This window comes from Pseudophryne corroboree, chromosome 8 (genome assembly GCF_028390025.1).
Source record: "Pseudophryne corroboree isolate aPseCor3 chromosome 8, aPseCor3.hap2, whole genome shotgun sequence".
Lineage (NCBI taxonomy): Eukaryota > Metazoa > Chordata > Amphibia > Anura > Myobatrachidae > Pseudophryne > Pseudophryne corroboree.
Window position 1 is genome coordinate 284,718,863 of NC_086451.1, and position 24,410 is coordinate 284,743,272.

At 48.5% G+C, this 24,410-nt stretch overlaps 1 protein-coding gene across 3 annotated transcripts in view; it reads right to left on the minus strand.

The window, feature by feature from the left end:
- SMARCA1 (SWI/SNF related, matrix associated, actin dependent regulator of chromatin, subfamily a, member 1) overlaps nt 1-24,410 on the minus strand; it is a 504,496-nt gene that overhangs the window by 146,562 nt on the left and 333,524 nt on the right. For all 3 annotated transcript variants that reach the window (XM_063937258.1, XM_063937260.1, XM_063937259.1), the window contains one exon: nt 7,709-7,857. In XM_063937258.1, coding sequence (XP_063793328.1) covers nt 7,709-7,857 — 149 coding nt within the window. The remainder of the gene's footprint in view (nt 1-7,708; nt 7,858-24,410) is intronic.

Consider the following 24,410-nt stretch of genomic DNA (forward strand, 5'->3'; position numbering starts at 1 on the left):
TTAATAATGTGATTATAGGCTCTATACACCATAATATTGTTTTGCTACCATTTAAAATCTGGAAACCTGGAGGGAAGATGGGCTAAAATGAACACTAGTTAACTGTAACAAAAGACTTTACCTTTCAGAAATGCAATAAAGCTTAATAGACAATAAGGTTAATTTACATATCACAAAAGTTCAAAATACAAAAAGAGAATATTTGTACCTTAAATTGTATTCTTTAGGTTCACTGGGTAAACACTGAGGTATAGTGGGAGCAGAAGGAGTGCGGTCACTTTAAATCTAGATCACTTGTTGGTACTCCTCCTCCTATACACCACATGGCTGCAAGGACTACTTTAGTTATGTTTAACCAAGCTCCACAGTAGAGGATAATAGGATTTTAATTACCTACCGGTAAAAATTTTTCTCATAGTCCGTAGAGGATGCTGGGGTCCATATTAGTACCATGGGGTATAGACGGGTCCACCAGGAGCCATTGGAGCCTTTGAAGCAATCAAGGAGTCAGTAGCCACTGGCACCACAATAGGTTGGTTGATATGGAAAGCCGATACAACCTTGGGCAGGAACCGCCCTGTCTTCATGAAAGATCAGATAAGAACTTTTACAAGATAAAGCCCCTAATTGCGACACGCGTCGGGCAGAAGCCAAGGCCAACAAAGTGACCGCCTTCCACGTGAGAAACTTGATGTCAGCCTCCAGTAGAGGCTCAAACCAAGCTGATTGTAGGAACTGCAATACCACATCTAGATCCCAAGGTGCCGTTGGCGCCACAAAGGAATGCTGGATGTGCAGAACCCCTTTCAAAAAGGTCTGAACCTCAGGGAGGACAGCCAATTGTTTTTGAAAAAAGATGGACAAAGCAGAGATCTGGACCTTGATGGATCCCAATCTCAGGCCCACATCCACTCCCGCCTGCAGGAAAAGGAGAAAACGTCCAAGTTGAAACTCCACCGCAGGAAAACTTCTTGATTCACACCAAGAAACATATTTCTTCCAAATACGGTGGTAATGTTTAGACGTTCCCCCCTTCCTAGCCTTAATCAGGGTAGGGATGACTTCACTCGGGATACCATTCCGAGCTAAGATCTGGCGCTCAACCGCCATGCCATCAACCGTAGCCGTGGTAAGTCTTGATAGGCGAACGGCCCCTCCAGTAGCAGATCCTCCCGAAGAGGTAAGGGCTTTGGATCTTCCAGCAGAAGATCCAGTAGATCCGCATACCAAGCCCTCCTTGGCCAGTCCGGAGCAATGAGGATTGCCAGAAACTTTGTTCTTCTTGCCAGCTGAAGAACCTTTGGAATCACAGGAAGTGGAGAGAACACATACACTGACGGGAACACCCACAGAGTTACCAGTGCGTCCACCGCCACTGCCTGAGGGTCTCTTGACCGGGAACAGTACCTTCCCAGCTTCTTGTTGAGGCGGGAGGCCATCATGTCTACGTGAGGAACCCCCCACCAACCGGTTACCTCCTCGAACACCTCCGGATGTAGGCTCCACTCCCCTGGATGGAGATTGTGTCTGCTAAGGAAGTCTGCTTCCCAGTTGTCTACCCCCAGAATGAAGATTGTTGACACCGCTACAGCATGCCTTTCCACCCAGAGGAGGATTCTTGACACCTCTGACATTGCAGCCCTGCTCTTCGTTCCGCCTTGTCGGTTTATGTAGGCTACAGTGGTCACGTTGTCCGACTGCACCTGAACAGCCCGATCCTGTAGAAGGTGTGCTGCTTGCAGAAGGGCGTTGTACACGGCCCTTAGCTCTAGGATGTTTATTGGGAGAGGGGATTCTTGATTCGACCACCTTCCTTGAAAGGTATCCCCCAGAGCGACTGCTCCCCAACCTCTTAGACTTGCATCTTTGGTTAAAAGGATCCAGTCCAGAATTCCGAACCTTCGGCCTTCCAGAAGGTGCGGAAGTTGTAGCCACCAGAGGAGTGAAATCCTGGCTTTCGGAGACAGGAGTATCCTCTTGTGCATGTGTAGGTGAGAGCCCGACCACTGGTCCAATTGGTCCAGCTGCAAAGGTCGAGCATGAAACCTGCCGTACTGCAGAGCCTCGCAGGTGGCAACCATCTTCCCCAGAAGGCGGATGCATTGATGAACCGAAACCCGGGTAGGCTTCAGGACATCCCGGACCATTGATTGAATCACCAATGCTTTCTCCACCGGGAGAAATACCCTCTGCACTTCCATGTCGGGGATCATTCCCAGGAAAGACAGCCTCCTTGTCGGCTCCAGATGAGACTTTGGAAGGTTCAGGATCCAACCGTGCTTCCTGAGCAGCTGTGTCATGAGCGCGATGGATCGCAACAACCTCTCCCTGGATGATGCCTTGATCAGGAGATCGTCCAGATATGGAATTATGTTCACCCCCTGTTTGCGGAGGAGAACCTTCATCTCCGCCATCACCTTGGTGAAGATCCTTGGAGCCACAAAAAGGTTCGAATAATAACCCTTGTTCCACTGTTGAGGTGGAACTGGAACAATGACCTCTGACACCACCAATTTTCTGATGGCCTCCAGAAGAATTGTTCTGTCTGCCAGCAGAGCCGGCAAGCCTGACTTGAAGAAACGGTGAGGTGGGGGATCTTGAAACTCCAGTCTGTACCCCCTGGACACTATACCAGGACCCAGGGGTCCAGGCCAGACGACACCCAGAAGTGGCTGAACTGACGGAGTCTTGCCCCCACCTGACCTTCCTCCAGGCCTAGCTGTCCACCGTCATGCGGAGGACTTAGGGGTATCAGAAGCGGGCTTCTGAGCTTGGGAACCTGCGGGAGTAGGTTTCTTTCCCTTTGCACGACCACCTCTGAAGAAGGTATTCGAAGGCTAGTTCTTTCTAGACCTCGCGGGCCGAAAGGACTGTGACGTGGCTGGTGTAAAAGGCTTCTTTGTAGCCGGTGCAGCTGAGGGGAGAAAAGACTTACCCGCGGTAGCTGTGGCAATCCACGCATCCAGCGCCTCCCCAAAGAGAGCCTGACATGTATAGGGTAGGCCCTCCACGCTCTTCCTGGATTCCACGTTCGCAGACCATTGGGCAGCCAGAGACCCCTGCGAGCCGATACGGACATGGAGGAGATCCCCGCAGCCATGGAACCCAGGTCCTTCATGGAATCTACCAGGAACCCTGCAGAATCCTGAATATGGCGTAAAAATAAATCAACGTCACCTCTATCCAGCGAAGCCGACTCCTCCTGCAGAGTGATTGACCACCTGGCAATAGCTTTTGCAATCCAAGCACAGGCTATAGTAGGCCGTAATATAGTCCCGGAGGCCGTGTAAATGGATTTTAGCGTAGCATCCACCTTGCAATCTCCGGGTCCTTCAACACGGTAGATCCCGGGACTGGAAACACCAACTGTTTGGACAGCCTGGAGACAGAGGCGTCGACTATCGGCGGGGACTCCCATTTCTTTCTATCTTCCTCTGGGAAGGGAAAAGCAACCAAGACCCTCTTAGGGATCTGAAATTTCTTTTCTGGAGTTTCCCAGGCTTTTTCAAAGATAGCGTTTAATTCTTTGGATGCCGGGAAGGTGTGTGTGTGTGTGTGGCAGGGGGGGGGGGGGGGGGGGGCGTCTTATTATCTGTAAAGAAGGCCTCCTCCACTTGCTCAGGAGCTGTGTCAGTAATGTGTAACAAATCCCTTACAGCTTCAATCATCAACTGCACCCCCTTAGCAAGTGATGCCATCCCCCTTGACACATCCTCGTCACCGTCTGCAGTGTCAGAGTCGGTGTCTGTGTCATCCTGCATAAGCATTGCAAGTGCACGTCTCTGAGAATGTACCGCAGGGGACCCCGAGGAAGCAGTATCAGACCATACAACCATAGAGGATTGTAGGACTTGAGTGGAATGCTCAGTCCTGGCAACCCTAACAGAAATCTGAGAAATAGTCCCGCTCATCAGAGAGACTAACCATTCTGGCTCTCTAGTCGGGATCTGCCCTACAACAATGCAATCCTGATTACATGGTATGTAGTCTTCCTGGTGAGACAAATCCTCTGCAGCATATGAAACATTGCCCCTAGACATGTTGACACACACACACACCAAACACCCCACAAACACACAGGGTATTTACTAGACAGAGTTTCCCCCAAAGAATGGCAGAGAGACACAGAGATTGAAGCCAACCCACACACAGCGCTATTAGAGGTATAGGGAGACCCTAACCAGCGCTGACTGTGTCCCTTAATAGGTGACACAGCCTAAATACAGCCTCCCCTCCCTTCTACAACCCCCTTGTACCGTACAGATAGCTGGAGTTGCCCTGGAGGGACCTGGACATCCACTGGCAGTGACTGCAGGCAGGAAAAATGGCGCTGAACACTGCTGGATCCACTCTGAGGAGAAGCTCCGCCCCTTCAATGGCACTGTCTTCCCGCTCTTGAAGATTATACTGGCCAGAGGAAGTTTGCTCTGGCTGAGATCCGCGGACCCCGACAGGCTGGAAATGGTCAGTGCAGGGTTCTGTGCTGGCTCAGGGCGCCCCTCACAGCGCCGCACCGTAGTACTGCTGAGCCATCCGGGAGCGTGGTTAATACCGCACTCCCACCCTTAAGCCGCCCGTTTCACACTGACCCACCGCTTGTAAGGTGGGGCAGTGACTAACTCGCCACACTTCAGCACAGTGAGGGGGTGGCGGCTGGCTGCCGGGGTGAGCGTTCCCCTGTGGCGGGGCGCAATCTGTCCACTCTGGAGCTTAATGTCCAGTCAGCGGAGGCAGTGGCTCAAGACCCCGCAGGGCGGACACTGCTCCCCCCCTCAGTCCCTCGATGCAGGGAGGCTGTTGCCAGCAGCCTCCCTGTAAAATAACAAACTCTAAAAAAACTTTTTACTAGAGAAGCCCTGTAGAGCTCCACTAGCTGTGACCGGCTCGTCCGGGCACAGTTTCTAAACTGAGTCTGGTAGGAGGGGCATAGAGAGAGGAGCCAGCCCACACTATTAAACTCTTAAAGTGCCAATGGCTCCTGGTGGACCCGTCTATACCCCATGGTACTAATATGGACCCCAGCATCCTCTAGGACGTAAGAGAAAGAGAGGAACGTACAAGATGGAGGAAAGAACAATGGGGCAGATGTATTAAGCCTGGAGAAGGGATAAGGAAGTGATAAAGCAGTGATAAGTGCAAGGTTATAACGCACCAGCCAATCAGTTCCTAACTGTAATTTTTCAAATTCGTAATGATTGGCTGGTGCGCTATCACCTTGTGCTTATAACTGCTTTATCACCTCTTTATCCCTTCTCCAGATTAATACATCTGCCCCAATGTCCTCTGAAAACATCAACCAACAAACACAGCAAAGAACAAGAGCATAAAGGGGATGTAGTTATGTGACCGGCGGTCAGGAGACCGACGGTCATATAACCTCCCCCTACATCCCGCCCCCTCACAAATCCGACGGTCTGCTGACCAACAGGGACTATTCCCACTTGTGGGTCGCTATCGAGCATGCAGCGGGCCCACAAGCGGTTTGCTGCACTCGCCATCACCCGCTGGGATTCCGCAGCCAGGATCCCGGCGTCGGTAGGCTGACCGGCGGTAAACCCCATGGCTAATTGCCGCATTGGAGCAATCCAATTAGCGGGGTTACCCCGCGCATGAATGACCGAAGTTGAACAGAACATCGCAGCTAAATTCAACTTAAAAGCTGCAAAATCTGGGGTTTGAGTACGGGAAAAACCCATTGAGTCCGTGTGGATGCTGTGTGAAACACTCTCTTTCCAAAGCTATCATCCATGGATTCAAACACATTACAATGTAGAATTTAGTGAATATATGTAGACAACCAGCAGGTGTTTCTACAAAACTGCTCAGACCAGCCTCTGTACTGGTAAAATGTGTGTCAATGTAAGCCTGAATAATGGAGGAAGAATTCCACCTAGCTAACCCTATCTTAGAAAGATTCCTGAATGAATAGACAACTCCCTGAGATGAAGATCCTGGCAACTGAGAAAATGTGCTTTAAGCTGTCTACATGCGGAATGAACACTGCCATATCAGCTGAAGAAGTTTACCCATCCTATATAATTCGGTGAGCGACTTTTGATGCCCTGTGATGATTTAGATCATTGAACCACAGAATCACTGTCACACTGTATCTTCACTGCCTTTTTGTACAAAAGATGTTTTGTACAAAACGACCATAGTGGTCAGACACACGAGACAGAGTAGCATCAGAACCTGGCAAGAAAGACGTAGGACCATGGTCCATGGATCCGGTATGTACATCTCTGATAAAGAACTGATATAAACAGATGTCAGTCTTCAAACACTGTGACTGTTTCTATCACACAGCAGACCACAAGAAAAATATAAAATTACAACACTTTATTGTGGAACAGACACAGTCAGTAAAAAGTCATCTGAATGGCAAAGTTGTTGAGATGCAGACTTTTGATTCACCTAAAGGATGGTGCAAACTAGCAGGACTGTGATCTGTGCGTGACTGTGATCAGCTGGCTTATGAGTCTTCTCCCTACCTCTCCTGCACTATGATTCCATTGTATATGTCCTCAGATGTGGCAGACGCGCCACCAGCCTAGAGTTTTGTTTTTAGAAAGAGCATGACCACGAGCAGTATACACAATCTTCATATTCAACTTTTCCTAAGACCATTTGGTGTGAAATTAAAGAATTGGGTTTAAGTTGGTTTGAGTTTAGAGAGTGGAGAAACTCTTTAACTGACATATTTCATTTCTTTTGTTACTAATACATAATAAAATATGTCTCACAGACTCAAAATAACTAGCCAAAATAAATATGAATGTACTGGTGGTCATAATAGAAAAGATTCACAAGACATACAAATGTACACATTCTGAAATGAAGGATACTCAAGTATAGTCCATTCCTGGAGATTTTTTGTTAACTTACAAATTTATTTTTCAAATCTATTCATTTCCTTTGAGAACTAAAGACAGAGGGCCTGCTTCAGAGGTGCACGCGGGACATTTATGGCTGCGATTTCTTGCAGATTCTCAAGTGTGAATATGTGCAAATGGAAGCTTAGACTTGCCCTTGGGCACTACTGTGCAATGGACTTAGCAAACCCTGCTATGCCCACTTTGCATATCTGAGCAATGCTCAAGTACACTGATGGATCTGATCTCTAAACCATGGATACTCCATCAGATGCAAACATCAAATCTTCAAGCAGCCCCTGCCTGGCGCATATAACCAATGTAACGTTCTTAATATATGGCCACTGTGGCTGCGGTGCTGCAACTAAAATCGCAGGCGCACACTAAAACACCCCCATGATGCTCCAATAACACGCCCATGACACTGCCTCTTTCCAGGTCATCTCCAAGCTCCACCCTGAACCACCTGTGGCTATCAGAAGCCTTCTCAAGTAATAGCGATATCATATGCCATTGAACTGTGCTTTGCGTGTGCACAGTAAGGTTTCTACTGGGCTGTGCATGCGCATTTTGCTGATTATCGTTCATAAGTTCATGAGTTCTCTTATCTGCATCCACCTCTGAATCAGGCCCAAAGTCCAGTGGGATTTACTGTAGCAAGAACTTTAGAGAGAAGTCAATGATAGAGGTAAATCAATTCATCCCCTGGTAAATACACTCTACCAGGATTTACTGTCTTTTTCTTCTCTTTCGGGAGAAAACAATTACTTTTGTAAGATAGAACAAAGAAGATGTAGAAATGACATGATGAACTGACGAAGAAATATCAATGTTACCTTCTTTTCCCCTCTTTCCAGAATGGTAGTTATATCTTCATCTGTCAGTTCACTATCCTTTGATGCAAACACATGGGTGGCTCCATGGCGTATCATCTGCAGCATCTCATCCTTTGCGAGCTTGTTTGACTGCTGGTCTATTAGCCTCCCTAGAGATAGAAATGACATATACTCTGACTGCTGCTTTTCTAAAAGAAAACTGTGTGCACAAATATAATGTAATTGTGGATACAAGTGATGACAATGCCTTCACTGTTGTGTACGTAAAACAAGCATGCAAGAATATGTTGCACACAAAAAAAGTACAGTTAATCCATGATTGGAAAAAATGGACTTTTCATTATAAGATGTATCCTTATCCTACATGCAGTAAGTAATAGTGATCCCTGAGACAAGGACTGGATGAAGGATAATGTGATTTATTTTTATCTTAAATATAAATAATTTTCTCCAAGTGTATTGAGGGAGACTAGACCGTGTGGCAAAGAGCTTCCTTTGGGAATATTCAATACGTTTTGTGCTCTTCCCTCTTCCATATACCCTACAGGAAACTCAGTTATTTTTCTAACTAAGCCCCAAAGGACAAAACCCGAGAGGAACTAACCAAAAGAGAGAAACACCACACAATTATTTTTAAACTTTGGCCAACTTTTAACAAGAAAACTAGAGTATAAATAGGTGGACAATCCACGGGCCTAATACAGACCTGATCGCTCCTCTGCGAATTTGCAGAGGTTTCCCAGACAGAGTGAATACCCGCCCCGTGCAAGTCTGAGTACGCCTTGCGAAAATCTCTGGGAACGCCGGTCAGCTGTAAATCCGTTCACAACTGACTCACCATCGAATGATATTCCCAGTCTGTGCATAGCCCAGGACCTACTCCTACATTGCGATAGAAACAGGCTGATCGGGGCCGAATCTGATGTCACAAACACTCCCTGAAAACGCTTGGGCACGCCAGAAAATGTCCAGTTACCACCCCAAAACGCTGGCTTGCTGTCAATCAACTTACGTACACTAGCGATCAATCAAAAAAGATGCTAGATTTTTTTCTCAAGTTTGGCCTCGTGCATGCGCACTATGATCTGTAGGCATGTGCAGTCGATTGATAATCGTCCACCTTGCGAATTTGCACGACAGCGATCAGGTCTGAATCTGGCCCCATGTCCCCTAATGGATTCACAGAAAAGGACCTACCACTCACATGAAAAGTAATTTTCGTTCTTCACAGACAATGGAACCATGGAGTACAGAGGTGGCTGTATGAACCTCAGCACAGTGGCCATAACTAGGACAATTTAGGGGAATTACAGTGAACGAGTGTCTGGGAGCGGTGGTGAGGGGAATTACAGTGGCTGAGTGTTAGGGAGCAATGGTGAGTGGAATTATATTGAGTGAGGGTCAGGGAGCAGTGGTGAGAGGAATTACAGTGAATGAGGGTCAGGGAGCAGTGGTGAGAGGAATTCCAGCGAGTGAGGACTGAGAGCAGAGGCAAGGGGAATTACAGTGAGTGAGGTCAGGGAGCAGTGGTGAGAGGAATTACAGTGAATGAGGGTCAGGGAGGAGTGGTGAGAGGAATTCCAGCGAGTGAGGACTGAGAGCAGAGGCAAGGGGAATTACAGTGAGTGAGGTCAGGGAGCAGTGGTGAGGGGAATTACAGTGAGTGAGGTCAGGGAGCAGTGGTGAGAGGAATTACAGTGAGTGAGGACAGAGAGCAGTGGTGAGAGGAATTACAATAAGTGAGGGCAGAGAACAGTGGTGAGGGGAATTACAGTGAGTGAGGACAGAGAGCAGTGGCGAGGGGAATTACTGTGTGTAAAGGTCAGGGAGAAGTGGTGAGGGGAATCACAATGAGTGAGGGCAGAGAGCAGTGGTGAGAGGAATTACAATAAGTGAGCGCAGAGAACAGTGGTGAGGGGAATTACAGTGAGTGAGGGTCAGGGAGCAGTGGCGAGGGGAATTACTGTGGGTAAGGATCAGGGAGTAGTGAGGAGGGGATTTACAGTGAGTGAGAATCCTTTTTTACGGACTGCGAGAAAAGGATTTACTGGTAGGTATTAAAATCCTATCTTCTCTAACGTCCTAGGGGATACTGGGATGGTCTTAGTACCATGGGGAAGTCCCAAAGCTCCCAGACCAGGTGGGAGAATTGGTGAGGGGAATTACAGTGAGTGAGGGTCTGGGAGCAGTGGTGGAGAGAATTCGAGTGGGTGAAATATGTGGCCAGGTAGCAGAGGGGAATGAGGGTTATTTTGGTGGGTCAGGGAATGGTTGTGAGTGAGGAATATTTCAGTGGGTGAAGTAAGTGTTTAGAGAGTGATGGAGAGTTAGGGTTATTTTAGTGGGTGAGGGATGGTATCCAGGGTCGGTATTTCAACCACTGGGATCCCGTCAGGCAGAATTTTAACTGCATCCCGTGAGTAGCAGTGGGTGTACAGCTTTGATGTATGCATGGGAGGTATATCACTGGGTGGGTGTAGTATTTGGAGAGGAAAAAGCGTGGTGGGTGAGGTAGTGTAGTACAACCAGCAATACTTACACCTGACCCTGCAGACGACAATCAATGTGTATATCTGCCCTTTTGCTCTATCATACAGTACATGCTCCATGTAATAATTGAAACATTGTGGACATTACAGAATTATAGGCAGCAGCTATGTCATACACACAGGAACTAATGATGTGCACCGGAAATTTTTCGGGTTTTGTGTTTTGGTTTTGGGTTCGGTTCCGCGGCCGTGTTTTGGGTTCGAACGCGTTTTGGCAAAACCTCACCGAATTTTTTTTGTCGGATTCGAGTGTGTTTTGGATTCGGGTGTTTTTTTCAAAAAACCCTAAAAAACAGCTTAAATCATTGAATTTGGGGGTCATTTTGATCCCATAGTATTATTAACCTCAATAACCATAATTTACACTCATTTTCATTCTATTCCGAACACCTCACAATATTATTTTTAGTTCTAAAATTTGCACCGAGGTCGCTGGATGGCTAAGCTAAGCGACCCAAGTGGCCGACACAAACACCTGGCCCATCTAGGAGTGGCACTGCAGTGTCAGGCAGGATGGCCCTTCCAAAAAATACTCCCCAAACAGCACATGACGCAAAGAAAAAAAGAGGCGCAATGAGGTAGCTGTGTGAGTAAGCTAAGCGACCCTAGTGGCCGACACAAACACCTGGCCCATCTAGGAGTGGCACTGCAGTGTCACGCAGGATGGCCCTTCCAAAAAATACTCCCCAAACAGCACATGACGCAAAGAAGAAAAAAAAGAGGTGCAATGAGGTAGCTGTGTGAGTAAGCTAAGCGACCCTAGTGGCCGACACAAACACCTGGCCCATCTAGGAGTGGCACTGCAGTGTCAGGCAGGATGGCCCTTCCAAAAAATACTCCCCAAACAACACATGACGCAAAGAAAAAAAGAGGCGCAATGAGGTAGCTGTGTGAGTAAGCTAAGCGACCCTAGTGGCCGACACAAACACCTGGCCCATCTAGGAGTGGCACTGCAGTGTCAGGCAGGATGGCCCTTCCAAAAAATACTCCCCAAACAGCACATGACACAAAGAAGAAAAAAAAGAGGCGCAATGAGGTAGCTGTGTGAGTAAGCTAAGCGACCCTAGTGGCCGACACAAACACCTGGCCCATCTAGGAGTGGCACTGCAGTGTCAGGCAGGATGGCCCTTCCAAAAAATACTCCCCAAACAGCACATGACGCAAAGAAAAATGAAAGAAAAAAGATGTGCAAGATGGAATTGTCCTTGGGCCCTGCCACCCACCCTTATGTTGTATAAACAGGACATGCACACTTTAACCAACCCATCATTTCAGCGACAGGGTCTGCCACACGACTGTGACTGAAAATAAGAATTTACTTACCGATAATTCTATTTCTCATAGTCCGTAGTGGATGCTGGGGACTGCGTAAGGACCATGGGGAATAGCGGCTCCGCAGGAGACTGGGCACAAAAGTAAAAGCTTTAGGACTACCTGGTGTGCACTGGCTCCTCCCCCTATGACTCTCCTCCAAGCCTCAGTTAGGATACTGTGCCCGGACGAGCGTACACAATAAGGAAGGATATTGAATCCCGGGTAAGACTCATACCAGCCACACCAATCACACCGTACAACCTGTGATCTGAACCCAGTTAACAGCATGATAACAGAGGAGCCTCTGAAAAGATGGCTCACAACAATAATAACCCGATTTTTGTAACAATAACTATGTACAAGTATTGCAGACAATCCGCATTTGGGATGGGCGCCCAGCATCCACTACGGACTATGAGAAATAGAATTATCGGTAAGTAAATTCTTATTTTCTCTAACGTCCTAAGTGGATGCTGGGGACTCCGTAAGGACCATGGGGATTATACCAAAGCTCCCAAACGGGCGGGAGAGTGCGGATGACTCTGCAGCACCGAATGAGAGAACTCCAGGTCCTCCTCAGCCAGGGTATCAAATTTGTAGAATTTAGCAAACGTGTTTGCCCCTGACCAAGTAGCTGCTCGGCAAAGTTGTAAAGCCGAGACCCCTCGGGCAGCCGCCCAAGATGAGCCCACCTTCCTTGTGGAATGGGCATTTACAGATTTTGGCTGTGGCAGGCCTGCCACAGAATGTGCAAGCTGAATTGTACTACAAATCCAGCGAGCAATAGTCTGCTTAGAAGCAGGAGCACCCAGCTTGTTGGGTGCATACAGGATAAATAGCGAGTCAGATTTTCTGACTCCAGCCGTCCTGGAAACATATATTTTCAGGGCCCTGACTACGTCCAGCAACTTGGAGTCCTCCAAGTCCCTAGTAGCCGCAGGCACCACAATAGGCTGGTTCAAGTGAAATGCTGAAACCACCTTAGGGAGAAATTGAGGACGAGTCCTCAATTCTGCCCTGTCCGTATGAAAAATTAGGTAAGGGCTTTTATAGGATAAAGCCGCCAATTCTGAGACACGCCTGGCTGAAGCCAGGGCTAACAGCATTACCACCTTCCATGTGAGATATTTTAAGTCCACAGTGGAAAGTGGTTCAAACCAATGTGATTTTAGGAATCCCAAAACTACATTTAGATCCCAAGGTGCCACTGGAGGCACAAAAGGAGGTTGTATATGCAGTACCCCCTTGACAAACGTCTGTACTTCAGGAACTGAAGCCAGTTCTTTTTGGAAGAAAATCGACAGGGCCGAAATCTGAACCTTAATGGACCCTAATTTTAGGCCCATAGACAGTCCTGTTTGTAGGAAATGCAGGAAACGACCCAGTTGAAATTCCTCTGTAGGGGCCTTCCTGGCCTCGCACCACGCAACATATTTACGCCAAATACGGTGATAATGTTGTACGGTTACATCCTTCCTGGCTTTGATCAGGGTAGGGATGACTTCATCCGGAATGCCTTTTTCCTTCAGGATCCGGCGTTCAACCGCCATGCCGTCAAACGCAGCCGCGGTAAGTCTTGGAAGAGACAGGGTCCCTGCTGGAGCAGGTCCTTTCTTAGAGGTAGAGGCCACGGGTCCTCTGTGAGCATCTCTTGAAGTTCCGGGTACCAAGTCCTTCTTGGCCAATCCGGAGCCACGAGTATAGTCCTTACTCCTCTCCTTCTTATGATCCTCAGTACCTTGGGTATGAGAGGCAGAGGAGGGTACACATACACTGACTGGTACACCCACTGTGTTACCAGAGCGTCCACAGCTATTGCCTGAGGGTCCCTTGACCTGGCGCAATATCTGTCTAGTTTTTTGTTGAGGCGGGACGCCATCATGTCCACCTTTGGTTTTTCCCAATGGTTCACAATCATGTGGAAGACTTCTGGGTGAAGTCCCCACTCCCACGGGTGGAGGTCGTGTCTGCTGAGGAAGTCTGCTTCCCAGTTGTCCACACCCGGAATGAACACTGCTGACAGTGCTATCACATGATTTTCTGCCCAGCGAAGAATCCTTGCAACTTCTGTCATTGCCCTCCTGCTTCTTGTGCCGCCCTGTCTGTTTACGTGGGCGACTGCCGTGATGTTGTCCGACTGGATCAGCACCGGCTGACCTTGAAGCAGAGGTCTTGCTAGGCTCAGAGCATTGTAGATGGCTCTTAGCTCCAGGATATTTATGTGAAGTGATGTCTCCAGGCTTGACCACAAGCCCTGGAAATTTCTTCCCTGTGTGACTGCTCCCCAGCCTCTCAGGCTGGCATCCGTGGTCACCAGGACCCAGTCCTGAATGCCGAATCTGCGGCCCTCTAGAAGATGAGCACTCTGCAACCACCACAGGTGAGACACCCTTGTCCTTGGAGACAGGGTTATCCGCTGATGCATCTGAAGATGCGATCCGGACCATTTGTCCAGCAGATCCCACTGAAAAGTTCTTGCGTGGAATCTGCCGAATGGAATCGCTTCGTAAGAAGCCACCATTTTTCCCAGGACCCTTGTGCATTGATGCACTGACACTTGGCCTGGTTTTAGGAGGTTCCTGACTAGCTCGGATAACTCCCTGGCTTTCTCCTCCGGGAGAAACACCTTTTTCTGGACTGTGTCCAGAATCATCCCTAGGAACAGCAGACGTGTCGTCGGAATCAGCTGCGATTTTGGAATATTTAGAATCCACCCGTGCTGTCGTAGCACTACTTGAGATAGTGCTACTCCGACCTCTAACTGTTCCCTGGACCTTGCCCTTATCAGGAGATCGTCCAAGTAAGGGATAATTAAGACGCCTTTTCTTCGAAGAAGAATCATCATTTCGGCCATTACCTTGGTAAAGACCTGGGGTGCCGTGGACAATCCAAACGGCAGCGTCTGAAACTGATAGTGACAGTTCTGTACCACAAACCTGAGGTACCCTTGGTGAGAAGGGCAAATTGGGACATGGAGGTAAGCATCCTTGATGTCCAGAGACACCATATAGTCCCCTTCTTCCAGGTTCGCTATCACTGCTCTGAGTGACTCCATCTTGAATTTGAACCTTTGTATGTAAGTGTTCAAGGATTTCAGATTTAAAATAGGTCTCACCGAGCCGTCCGGCTTCGGTACCACAAACAGCGTGGAATAATACCCCTTTCCCTGTTGTAGGAGGGGTACCTTGATTATCACCTGCTGGGAATACAGCTTGTGAATGGCTTCCAATACCGCCTCCCTGTCGGAGGGAGACGTTGGTAAAGCAGACTTCAGGAACCGGCGAGGGGGAGACGTCTCGAATTCCAATTTGTACCCCTGAGATACTACCTGCAGGATCCAGGGGTCCACTTGCGAGTGAGCCCACTGCGCGCTGAAATTCTTGAGACGACCCCCCACCGTACCTGAGTCCGCTTGTACGGCCCCAGTGTCATGCTGAGGACTTGGCAGAAGCGGGGGAGGGCTTCTGTTCCTGGGAAGAGGCTGCCTGCAGTAGTCTTTTTCCCCTTCCTCTGCCCCGGGGCAGATATGAGTGGCCTTTTGCCCGCTTGCCCTTATGGGGACGAAAGGATTGAGCCTGAAAAGACGGTGTCTTTTTCTGCTGAGAGGTGACCTGGGGTAAAAAAGGTGGATTTCCCAGCCGTTGCCGTGGCCACCAGGTCCGATAGACCGACCCCAAATAACTCCTCCCCTTTATACGGCAATACTTCCATATGCCGTTTGGAATCCGCATCACCTGACCACTGTCGCGTCCATAACCCTCTTCTGGCAGAAATGGACAGCGCACTTACTCTTGATGCCAGAGTGCAAATATCCCTCTGTGCATCTCGCATATATAGAAATGCATCCTTTAAATGCTCTATAGTCAATAATATACTGTCCCTGTCCAGGGTATCAATATTTTCAGTCAGGGAATCCGACCAAGCCACCCCAGCACTGCACATCCAGGCTGAGGCGATTGCTGGTCTCAGTATAACACCAGTATGTGTGTATATACTTTTTAGGTTTATTTTCCAGCTTTCTATCAGCTGGCTCCTTGAGGGCGGCCGTATCCGGAGACGGTAACGCCACTTGTTTTGATAAGCGTGTGAGCGCCTTATCTACCCTAGGGGGTGTTTCCCAACGCGCCCTAACCTCTGGCGGGAAAGGGTATAATGCCAATAATTTTTTAGAAATTAGCAGTTTTTTATCGGGGGAAACCCACGCTTCATCACACACCTCATTTAATTCATCTGATTCAGGAAAAACTACGGGTAGTTTTTTCACACCCCACATAATACCCTTTTTTGTGGTACTTGTAGTATCAGAAATGTTCAAAACCTCCTTCATTGCCGTGATCATGTAACGTGTGGCCCTACTGGAAAATACGTTTGTTTCCTCACCGTCGACACTGGAGTCAGTGTCCGTGTCTGGGTCTGTGTCGACCATCTGAGGTAACGGGCGCTTTAGAGCCCCTGACGGTGTTTGAGATGCCTGGACAGGTATTAACTGTTTTTCCGGCTGTCTCATGTCGTCAACAGTCTTTTGTAAAGTGCTGACGCTATCACGTAATTCCTTCCATACGACCATCCAGTCAGGTGTCGACTCCCTAGGGGGTGACATCACTATTACAGGCAATTGCTCCGCCTCCATACCATTTTCCTCCTCATACATGTCGACACAAACGTACCGACACACAGCACACACACAGGGAATGCTCTGATAGAGGACAGGACCCCACTAGCCCTTTGGGGAGACAGAGGGAGAGTTTGCCAGCACACACCAGAGCGCTATATATATATACAGGGATAACCTTATATAAGTGTTTTTCCCTTATATAGCTGCTGTATTATTAATCTGCCAAATTTAGTGCCCCCCCTCTCTTGTTTTACCCTGTTTCTGTAGTGCAGGACAGCAGGGGAGAGTCAGGGAGCTTCCCTCCAACGGAGCTGTGAGGGAAAATGGCGCTTGTGTGCTGAGGAGATAGGCTCCGCCCCTTCTCGGCGGCCTTTCTCCCGCTTTTTTAAGGAAAAACTGGCAGGGGTTAAATGCATCCATATAGCCCAGGAGCTATATGTGATGTATTTTTAGCCATCTAAGGTGTTTTTATTGCGTCTCAGGGCGCCCCCCCCCCAGCGCCCTGCACCCTCAGTGACCGGAGTGTGAAGTGTGCTGAGAGCAATGGCGCACAGCTGCGGTGCTGTGCGCTACCTTATTGAAGACAGGACGTCTTCTGCCGCCGATTTGCCGGACCTCTTCAGTCTTCTGGCTCTGTAAGGGGGCCGGCGGCGCGGCTCTGGGACCCATCCATGGCTGGGCCTGTGATCGTCCCTCTGGAGCTAATGTCCAGTAGCCTAAGAAGCCCAATCCACTCTGCACGCAGGTGAGTTCGCTTCTTCTCCCCTTAGTCCCTCGGTGCAGTGAGCCTGTTGCCAGCAGGTCTCACTGAAAATAAAAAACCTAAAACTAAACTTTTCACTAAGCAGCTCAGGAGAGCCACCTAGTGTGCACCCTTCTCGTTCGGGCACAAAAATCTAACTGAGGCTTGGAGGAGGGTCATAGGGGGAGGAGCCAGTGCACACCAGGTAGTCCTAAAGCTTTTACTTTTGTGCCCAGTCTCCTGCGGAGCCGCTATTCCCCATGGTCCTTACGGAGTCCCCAGCATCCACTTAGGACGTTAGAGAAATGGCTGGTTGGTTTGGGCCCCCACCAAAAAAGAAGCAATCTCTCCTTGCACAAACTGGCTCTACAGAGGCAAGATGTCCACCTCATCATCTTCGTCCGATTCATCACCCCTTTCACTGTGTACATCCCCCTCCTCACAGATTATTAATTCGTCCCCACTGGAATCCACCATATCAGATCCCCGTGTACTTTCTGGAGGCAATTGCTGCTGGTGAATGTCTCCATGGAGGAATTGATTATAATTCATTTTAATGAACATCATCTTCTCCACATTTTCTGGAAGCAACCTCGTACGCCGATTGCTGACAAGGTGAGCGGCGGCACTAAACACTCTTTCGGAGTACACACTGGAGGGAGGGCAACTTAGGTAGAATAAAGCCAGTTTGTGCAAGGGCCTCCAAATTGCCTCTTTTTCCTGCCAGTATACGTACGGACTGTCTGACGTGCCTACTTGGATGCGGTCACTCATATAATCCTCCACCATTCTTTCAATGGTGAGAGAATCATATGCAGTGACAGTAGACGACATGTCAGTAATCGTTGGCAGGTCCTTCAGTCCGGACCAGATGTCAGCATCAGCAGTCGCTCCAGACTTCCCTGCATCACCGCCAGCGGGTGGGCTCGGAATTCGTAGCCTTTTCCTCGCACCCCCAGTTGCGGGAGAATGTGAAAGAGGAGATGTTGACAGGTCGCGTTCCGCTTGACTTGACAATTTTCTCACCAGCAGTTCTTTGAACCCCTGCAGACTTGTGTCTGCCGGAAAGAGAGATCCAACGTAGGTTTTAAATCTAGGATCGAGCACGGTGGCCAAAATGTAGTGCTCTGATTTCAACAGATTGACCACACGTGAATCCTGGTTAAGCGAATGAAGGGCTCCATTCACAAGTCCCACATGCCTAGCGGAATCGCTCTATTTTAGCTCCTCCTTCAATGCCTCCAGCTTCTTCTGCAAAAGCCTGATGAGGGGAATGACCTGACTCAGGCTGGCAGTGTCTGAACTGACTTCACGTGTGGCAAGTTCAAAGGGCAGCAGAACCTTGCACAACGTTGAAATCATTCTCCACTGCGCTTGAGACAGGTGCATTCCACCTCCTTTGCCTATATCGTGGGCAGATGTATAGGCTTGAATGGCCTTTTGCTGCTCCTCCATCCTCTGAAGCATATAGAGGGTTGAATTCCACCTCGTTACCACCTCTTGCTTCAGATGATGGCAGGGCAGGTTCAGGGTTTTTTGGTGGTGCTCCAGTCTTCTGTACGCGGTGCCTGCACGCCGAAAGTGGCCCGCAATTCTTCTGGCCACCGACAGCATCTCTTGCACGCCCCTGTCGTTTTTTAAATAATTCTGCACCACCAAATTCAAGGTATGTGCAAAACATGGGACGTGCTGGAATTTGCCCAGATGTAATGCACGCACAATATTGCTGGCGTTGTCCGATGCCACAAATCCCCAGGAGAGTCCAATTGGGGTAAGCCATTCTGCGATGATCTTCCTCAGTTGCCGTAAGAGGTTTTCAGCTGTGTGCGTATTCTGGAAAGCGGTGATACAAAGCGTAGCCTGCCTAGGAACGAGTTGGCGTTTGCGAGATGCTGCTACTGGTGCTGCCGCTGCTGTTCTTGCAGCGGGAGGCAATACATCTACCCAGTGGGCTGTCACAGTCATGTAGTCCTGAGTCTGCCCTGCTCCACTTGTCCACATGTCCGTGGTTAAGTGGACATTGGATACAACTGCATTTTTTAGGACACTGGTGAGTCTTTTTCTGACGTCCGTGTACATTCTCGGTATCGCCTGCCTAGAGAAGTGGAACCTAGATGGTATTTGGTAACGGGGCACACTACCTCAAGAAATTGTCTAGTTCCCTGTGAACTAACGGCGGATACCGGACGCACGTCTAACACCAACATAGTTGTCAAGGCCTCAGTTATCCGCTTTGCAACAGGATGACTGCTGTGATATTTCATCTTCCTCGCAAAGGACTGTTGGAAGTCAATTGCTTACTGGAAGTAGTACAAGTGGTCTTCCGACTTCCCCTCTGGGATGACGATCGACTCCCAGCAGCAACAACAGCAGCGCCAGCAGCAGTAGGCGTTACACTCAAGGATGCATCGGAGGAATCCCAGGCAGGAGAGGACTTGTCAGACTTGCCGGTGACATGGCCTGCAGGACTATTGGCTTTCCTGGGTAAGGAGGAAATTGACACCGAGGGAGTTGGTGGTGTGGTTTGCGCGAGCTTGGTTACAAGAGGAAGGGATTTACTGGTCAGTGGACTGCTTCCGCTGTCGCCCAAAGTTTTTGAACTTGTCACTGACTTATTATGAATGCGCTGCAGGTGACGTATAAGGGAGGATGTTCCGAGGTGGTTAACGTCCTTACCCCTACTTATTACAGCTTGACAAAGGCAACACACGGCTTGACACCTGTTGTCCGCATTTCTGTTGAAATACTTCCACACTGAAGAGCTGATTTTTTTGGTATTTTCACCAGGCATGTAAATGGCCATATTCCTCACACGGACAACAGGTGTCTCCCCGGGTGCCTGACTTAAACAAACCACCTCACCATCAGAATCCTCCTTGTCAATTTCCTCCCCAGCGCCAGCAACACCCATATCCTCATCCTGGTGTACTTCAACACTGACATCTTCAATTTCACTATCAGGAACTGGACTGCGGGTGCTCCTTTCAACACTTGCAGGGGGCGTGCAAATGGTGGAAGGCGCAAGCTCTTCCCGTCCAGTGTTGGGAAGGTCAGGCATCGCAACCGACACAATTGGACTCTCCTTTGGGATTTGTGATTTCGAAGAACGCACAGTTCTTTGCTGTGCTTTTGCCGCAAGTCTTTTCTTTTTTCTAGCGAGAGGATGAGTGCTTCCATCCTCATGTGAAGCTGAACCACTAGCCATGAACATAGGCCAGGGCCTCAGCCGTTCCTTGCCACTCCGTGTCGTAAATGGCATATTGGCAAGTTTACGCTTCGCTTTTAATTTTGATTTTTGGGTCATTTTTTTACTGATCTTTTGTGTTTTGGATTTTACATGCTCTGTACTATGACATTGGGCATCGGCCTTGGCAGACGACGTTGATGGCATTTCATCGTCTCGGCCATGACTAGTGGCAGCAGCTTCAGCACGAGTTGGAAGTGGATCTTGATCTTTCCCTATTTTTTTAACCTCCACATTTTTGTTCTCCATATTTTGCGCACAACTAAAAGCCACCACAGGTATACAATGTAGATGGATGGATAGTATAGTATTACTTATACTTATGGACGACGAGTGCACTGACGACACAGAGGTAGGTACAGCCGTGGCCTACCGTACTGCTGCTTAGTGCTTATATATATAATATACTGTATAACGGACCTGGTGGACACTGTCAGCAGACTGCTAAACTAGTATGAAGAAAGAAAGAAAAAAAAACACCACAGGTATACAATGTAGATGGATGGATAGTATAGTATTACTTATACTTATGGACGACGAGTGCACTGACGACACAGAGGTAGGTACAGCCGTGGCCTACCGTACTGCTGCTTAGTGCTTATATATATAATATACTGTATAACGGACCTGGTGGACACTGTCAGCAGACTGCTAAACTAGTATGAAGAAAGAAAAAAAAAACACCACAGGTATACAATGTAGATGGATGGATAGTATAGTATTACTTATACTTATGGACGACGAGTGCACTGACGACACAGAGGTAGGTACAGCCGTGGCCTACCGTACTGCTGCTTAGTGCTTATATATATAATATACTGTATAACGGACCTGGTGGACACTGTCAGCAGACTGCTAAACTAGTATGAAGAAAGAAAAAAAAACCACCACAGGTATACAATGTAGATGGATGGATAGTATAGTATTACTTATACTTATGGACGACGAGTGCACTGACGACACAGAGGTAGGTACAGCCGTGGCCTACCGTACTGCTGCTTAGTGCTTATATATATAATATACTGTATAATGGACCTGGTGGACACTGTCAGCAGACTGCTAAACAAACTAGCATGAAGAAAGAAAAAAAAACACCACAGTGTTTTTCAGGCAGACAAACGTATACTGGACTGGTGGTCACTGTCAGCAAAACTGTGCACTGTACTCCTGCTATAACTGCTCCCCAGTCCCCACAATTAGGCAGTGTGAGCAGAGCAGTGCACTCAGCACAGATATATCATGCAGCAGTGCAGCACACTGAGTGAGCACAGCCACAGATATGGTGGAGCGTTTTTTTTCAGGCAGAGAAACAAAGGATTAAAATCACTGGTGGTATAATCAAAACCCTGCACTGTACTCCCTAACAGCTGCTCCCCGTCCCCAATCCTCCCCACAATTATAACAATGTCACTCTTAGTCTTTTCTATTACGGAGAGGACGCCAGCCACGTCCTCTCCCTATCAATCTCAATGCACGTGTGAAAATGGCGGCGACGCGCGGCTCCTTATATAGAATCCGAGTCTCGCGAGAATCCGACAGCGGGATGATGACGTTCGAACCCGCTCATCACTAACAGGAACAGTGCAGACAGATTACCCAAAATACTAACAAAACCACAGCTAAGAAGTTTCAATCTATACCCCACCACCAGAGGTGTTCTTGCTCGTCTAAGGTATTAAAATGTCTGTTACAGCTCTGCTGAGCACTTCTCACAAAAGCACTGGCTCCTCACACTCTATATTCCCTAGTCTGTAGTCAGTCAGTATATTTCTAACTCAGCACAAATACAGGAGAAAACGTGAGTGGTAAAAAAATAGGATTTTAATACCTACCGGTAAATCCTTTTCTTGTAGTCCGTAGAGGATACTGGGATGGTCTTAGTACCATGGGGTATAGATGGGGTCCATTGGAGCCTGGCACTTTAAAACATCTTCAGAGTGTGCTGGCTCCTCCCCTCTATGCCCCTTCCGCAGATCCACTCTGGAAAACTGTGCCTGAGGAGAAGGGCATACTTTGAGAATAGGAAAAAAAACAAGAAAGTGGTAAGAAACGAACCAGCACACAAGACAACAAGAGGATAGCAACGCTACCCACAACTTGAAAATAGGGACAGCAACAGCAGAACTAAACAACAAACACACAAGAAACAATTCTTGCAGGAAATAACGAAGACACAACTCTTGCAGGAAATAACGAAGCACAGAGGCGGACACCCAGTATCCCCTACGGACTACGAGAAAAGGATTTACTGGTAGGTATTAAAATCCTATTTTCTCTAACGTCCTAGGGGATACTGGGATGGTCTTAGTACCATGGGGAAGTCCCAAAGCTCCCAGACCGGGTGGGAGAGTGCTGAGACCCCTGCAAAACTGAGTGCCCAAACTGAAGGTCTTCAGTAGCTAAGGTGTTGAACCTGTAAAATTTAACAAATGTGTTCGACCCTGACCAAGTAGCTGCCCAGCATAACTGCAAAGCCGAGGCACCCCGGGCAGCCGCCCAGGAAGCACCCACCGACCGTGTGGAATGGGCCTGAACAGACCTCAGCGGTGGCAAAGCCGCCGAAGAATAAGCCTGTTGGATCGTAAGCCTGATCCAACATGCTTCGAAGCAGGACAATCTATCTTGTTAGCATCATAGAGAACATAAAGATAATCAGATTTCCTGTGACGAGCTGTTCTCTTAACATAAATCTTCAAAGCACAAACCACGTCCAAGGACTTTGGTGTAATAGACGTGTCAGAGACCACCGGAACCACAATCAGTTGGTTGATGTGAAACCACTTTGGGCAAAAATTGCTGGCGAGTCCTCAGTTCTGCTCTATCCTCATGGAACACCAGATAAGATCTCTTACAGGACAAGGTCCCCAACTCCAAGACACGTCTCGCAGAGGTCAAGGCCAACAACATGACAGTCTTCCAAGTCAAGTATTTCATGTCCACCTTGTGTAGAGATTCAAACCAATCAGATTGGAGAAAGGTAAGTACCAGATTGAGATCCCACGGAGCCGTGGGAGGTACAAAGGGCGGTTGAATATGAAGGACCCCCTTCAAGAACATCTGGACTTCAGGGATAACAGCCAACTGCCTCTGGAAGAAAATAGACAAGGCCGAAATCTGGACTTTAATGGGGCCTAAGTGCAGGCCCAAATTCACTCCTGTCTGCAAGAAGTGCAAGAAACGTCCCAGATGAAAATCCACAGTAGAATACTGCTGACCCTCACACCAAGAGACATACTTCTTCCATATGCGATGGTAATGCTTCGACGTGACCATCTTCCTGGCCTGGACCATAGTGGAGATAACCTTGCCGGGAATCCTTTTCCTGGCAAAAATCTCCCTTTTAACTTCCATACCATCAAACGTAGCCGTGGTAGGTCTTGGAAGATGAACGGCCCTTGCAGAAGAAGATCTTCCTGAAGTGGCAGATGCCAGAGCTCGTCGAGGGACATGGCTAGGAGGTCTGCATACCAGGCTCTGCATGGCCAATTCGGGGCAATCAGAATTGCCTGAAATCTTTCCCCTTTTAGACTTTTTAGAACTGTGGGAATGAGATGAATTGGAGGGAACAAGTAGACCAACCGGTAAACACACAGCGTTGTCAGAGCATCCACCGCTGCAGCCTGTGGGTCCCTCGTCCTGAAACAGTAACGCCAAAAGTTTTTTGTTGAGCCGAGACGCCATCGTCGATCTGCAGGCAGCCCCACTGATGAATTAACAGCTGAAACCCCTGCGGGTGAAGGCCTTATTCCCCCGGATGCAGATCGTGTCTGCTGAGGAAGTCTGTTTCCTAGTTGTCCACACCCGGAATGAATATGGCCGATGCGGCCCTGCTTTTTGTTCCTCCTTTGTCGGTTTATGTACGCCACTACTGTTGCGTTGTCCGACTGTACCTGTATGGCCTGACGCTGAAGAAGAGAAGAGGCCTGTAGAAGGGCATTGTAAATCGCCCTGTTTTCCAGAATATTTATTGGCAGAGAAGCCTCCTGGGGCGACCACATTCCTTGGAACTGAGTTCCCTGGGTCACCGCATCCCAACCACGGAGGCTCGCATCCGTCGTCAACAGAATCCAAGCCTGAAATCCAAAGTGTCGACCCTCCACTTGGTGGGAGATCAACAACCACCACATCAGGGAGATCCTTGCCTTCGGGGAAAGGGATATCCTTTGGTGCATATGAAGATGCGATCCTAACCACTTGTCCAGCAGATCCAGCTGGAAAGGACGGGAATGGAATCTTCC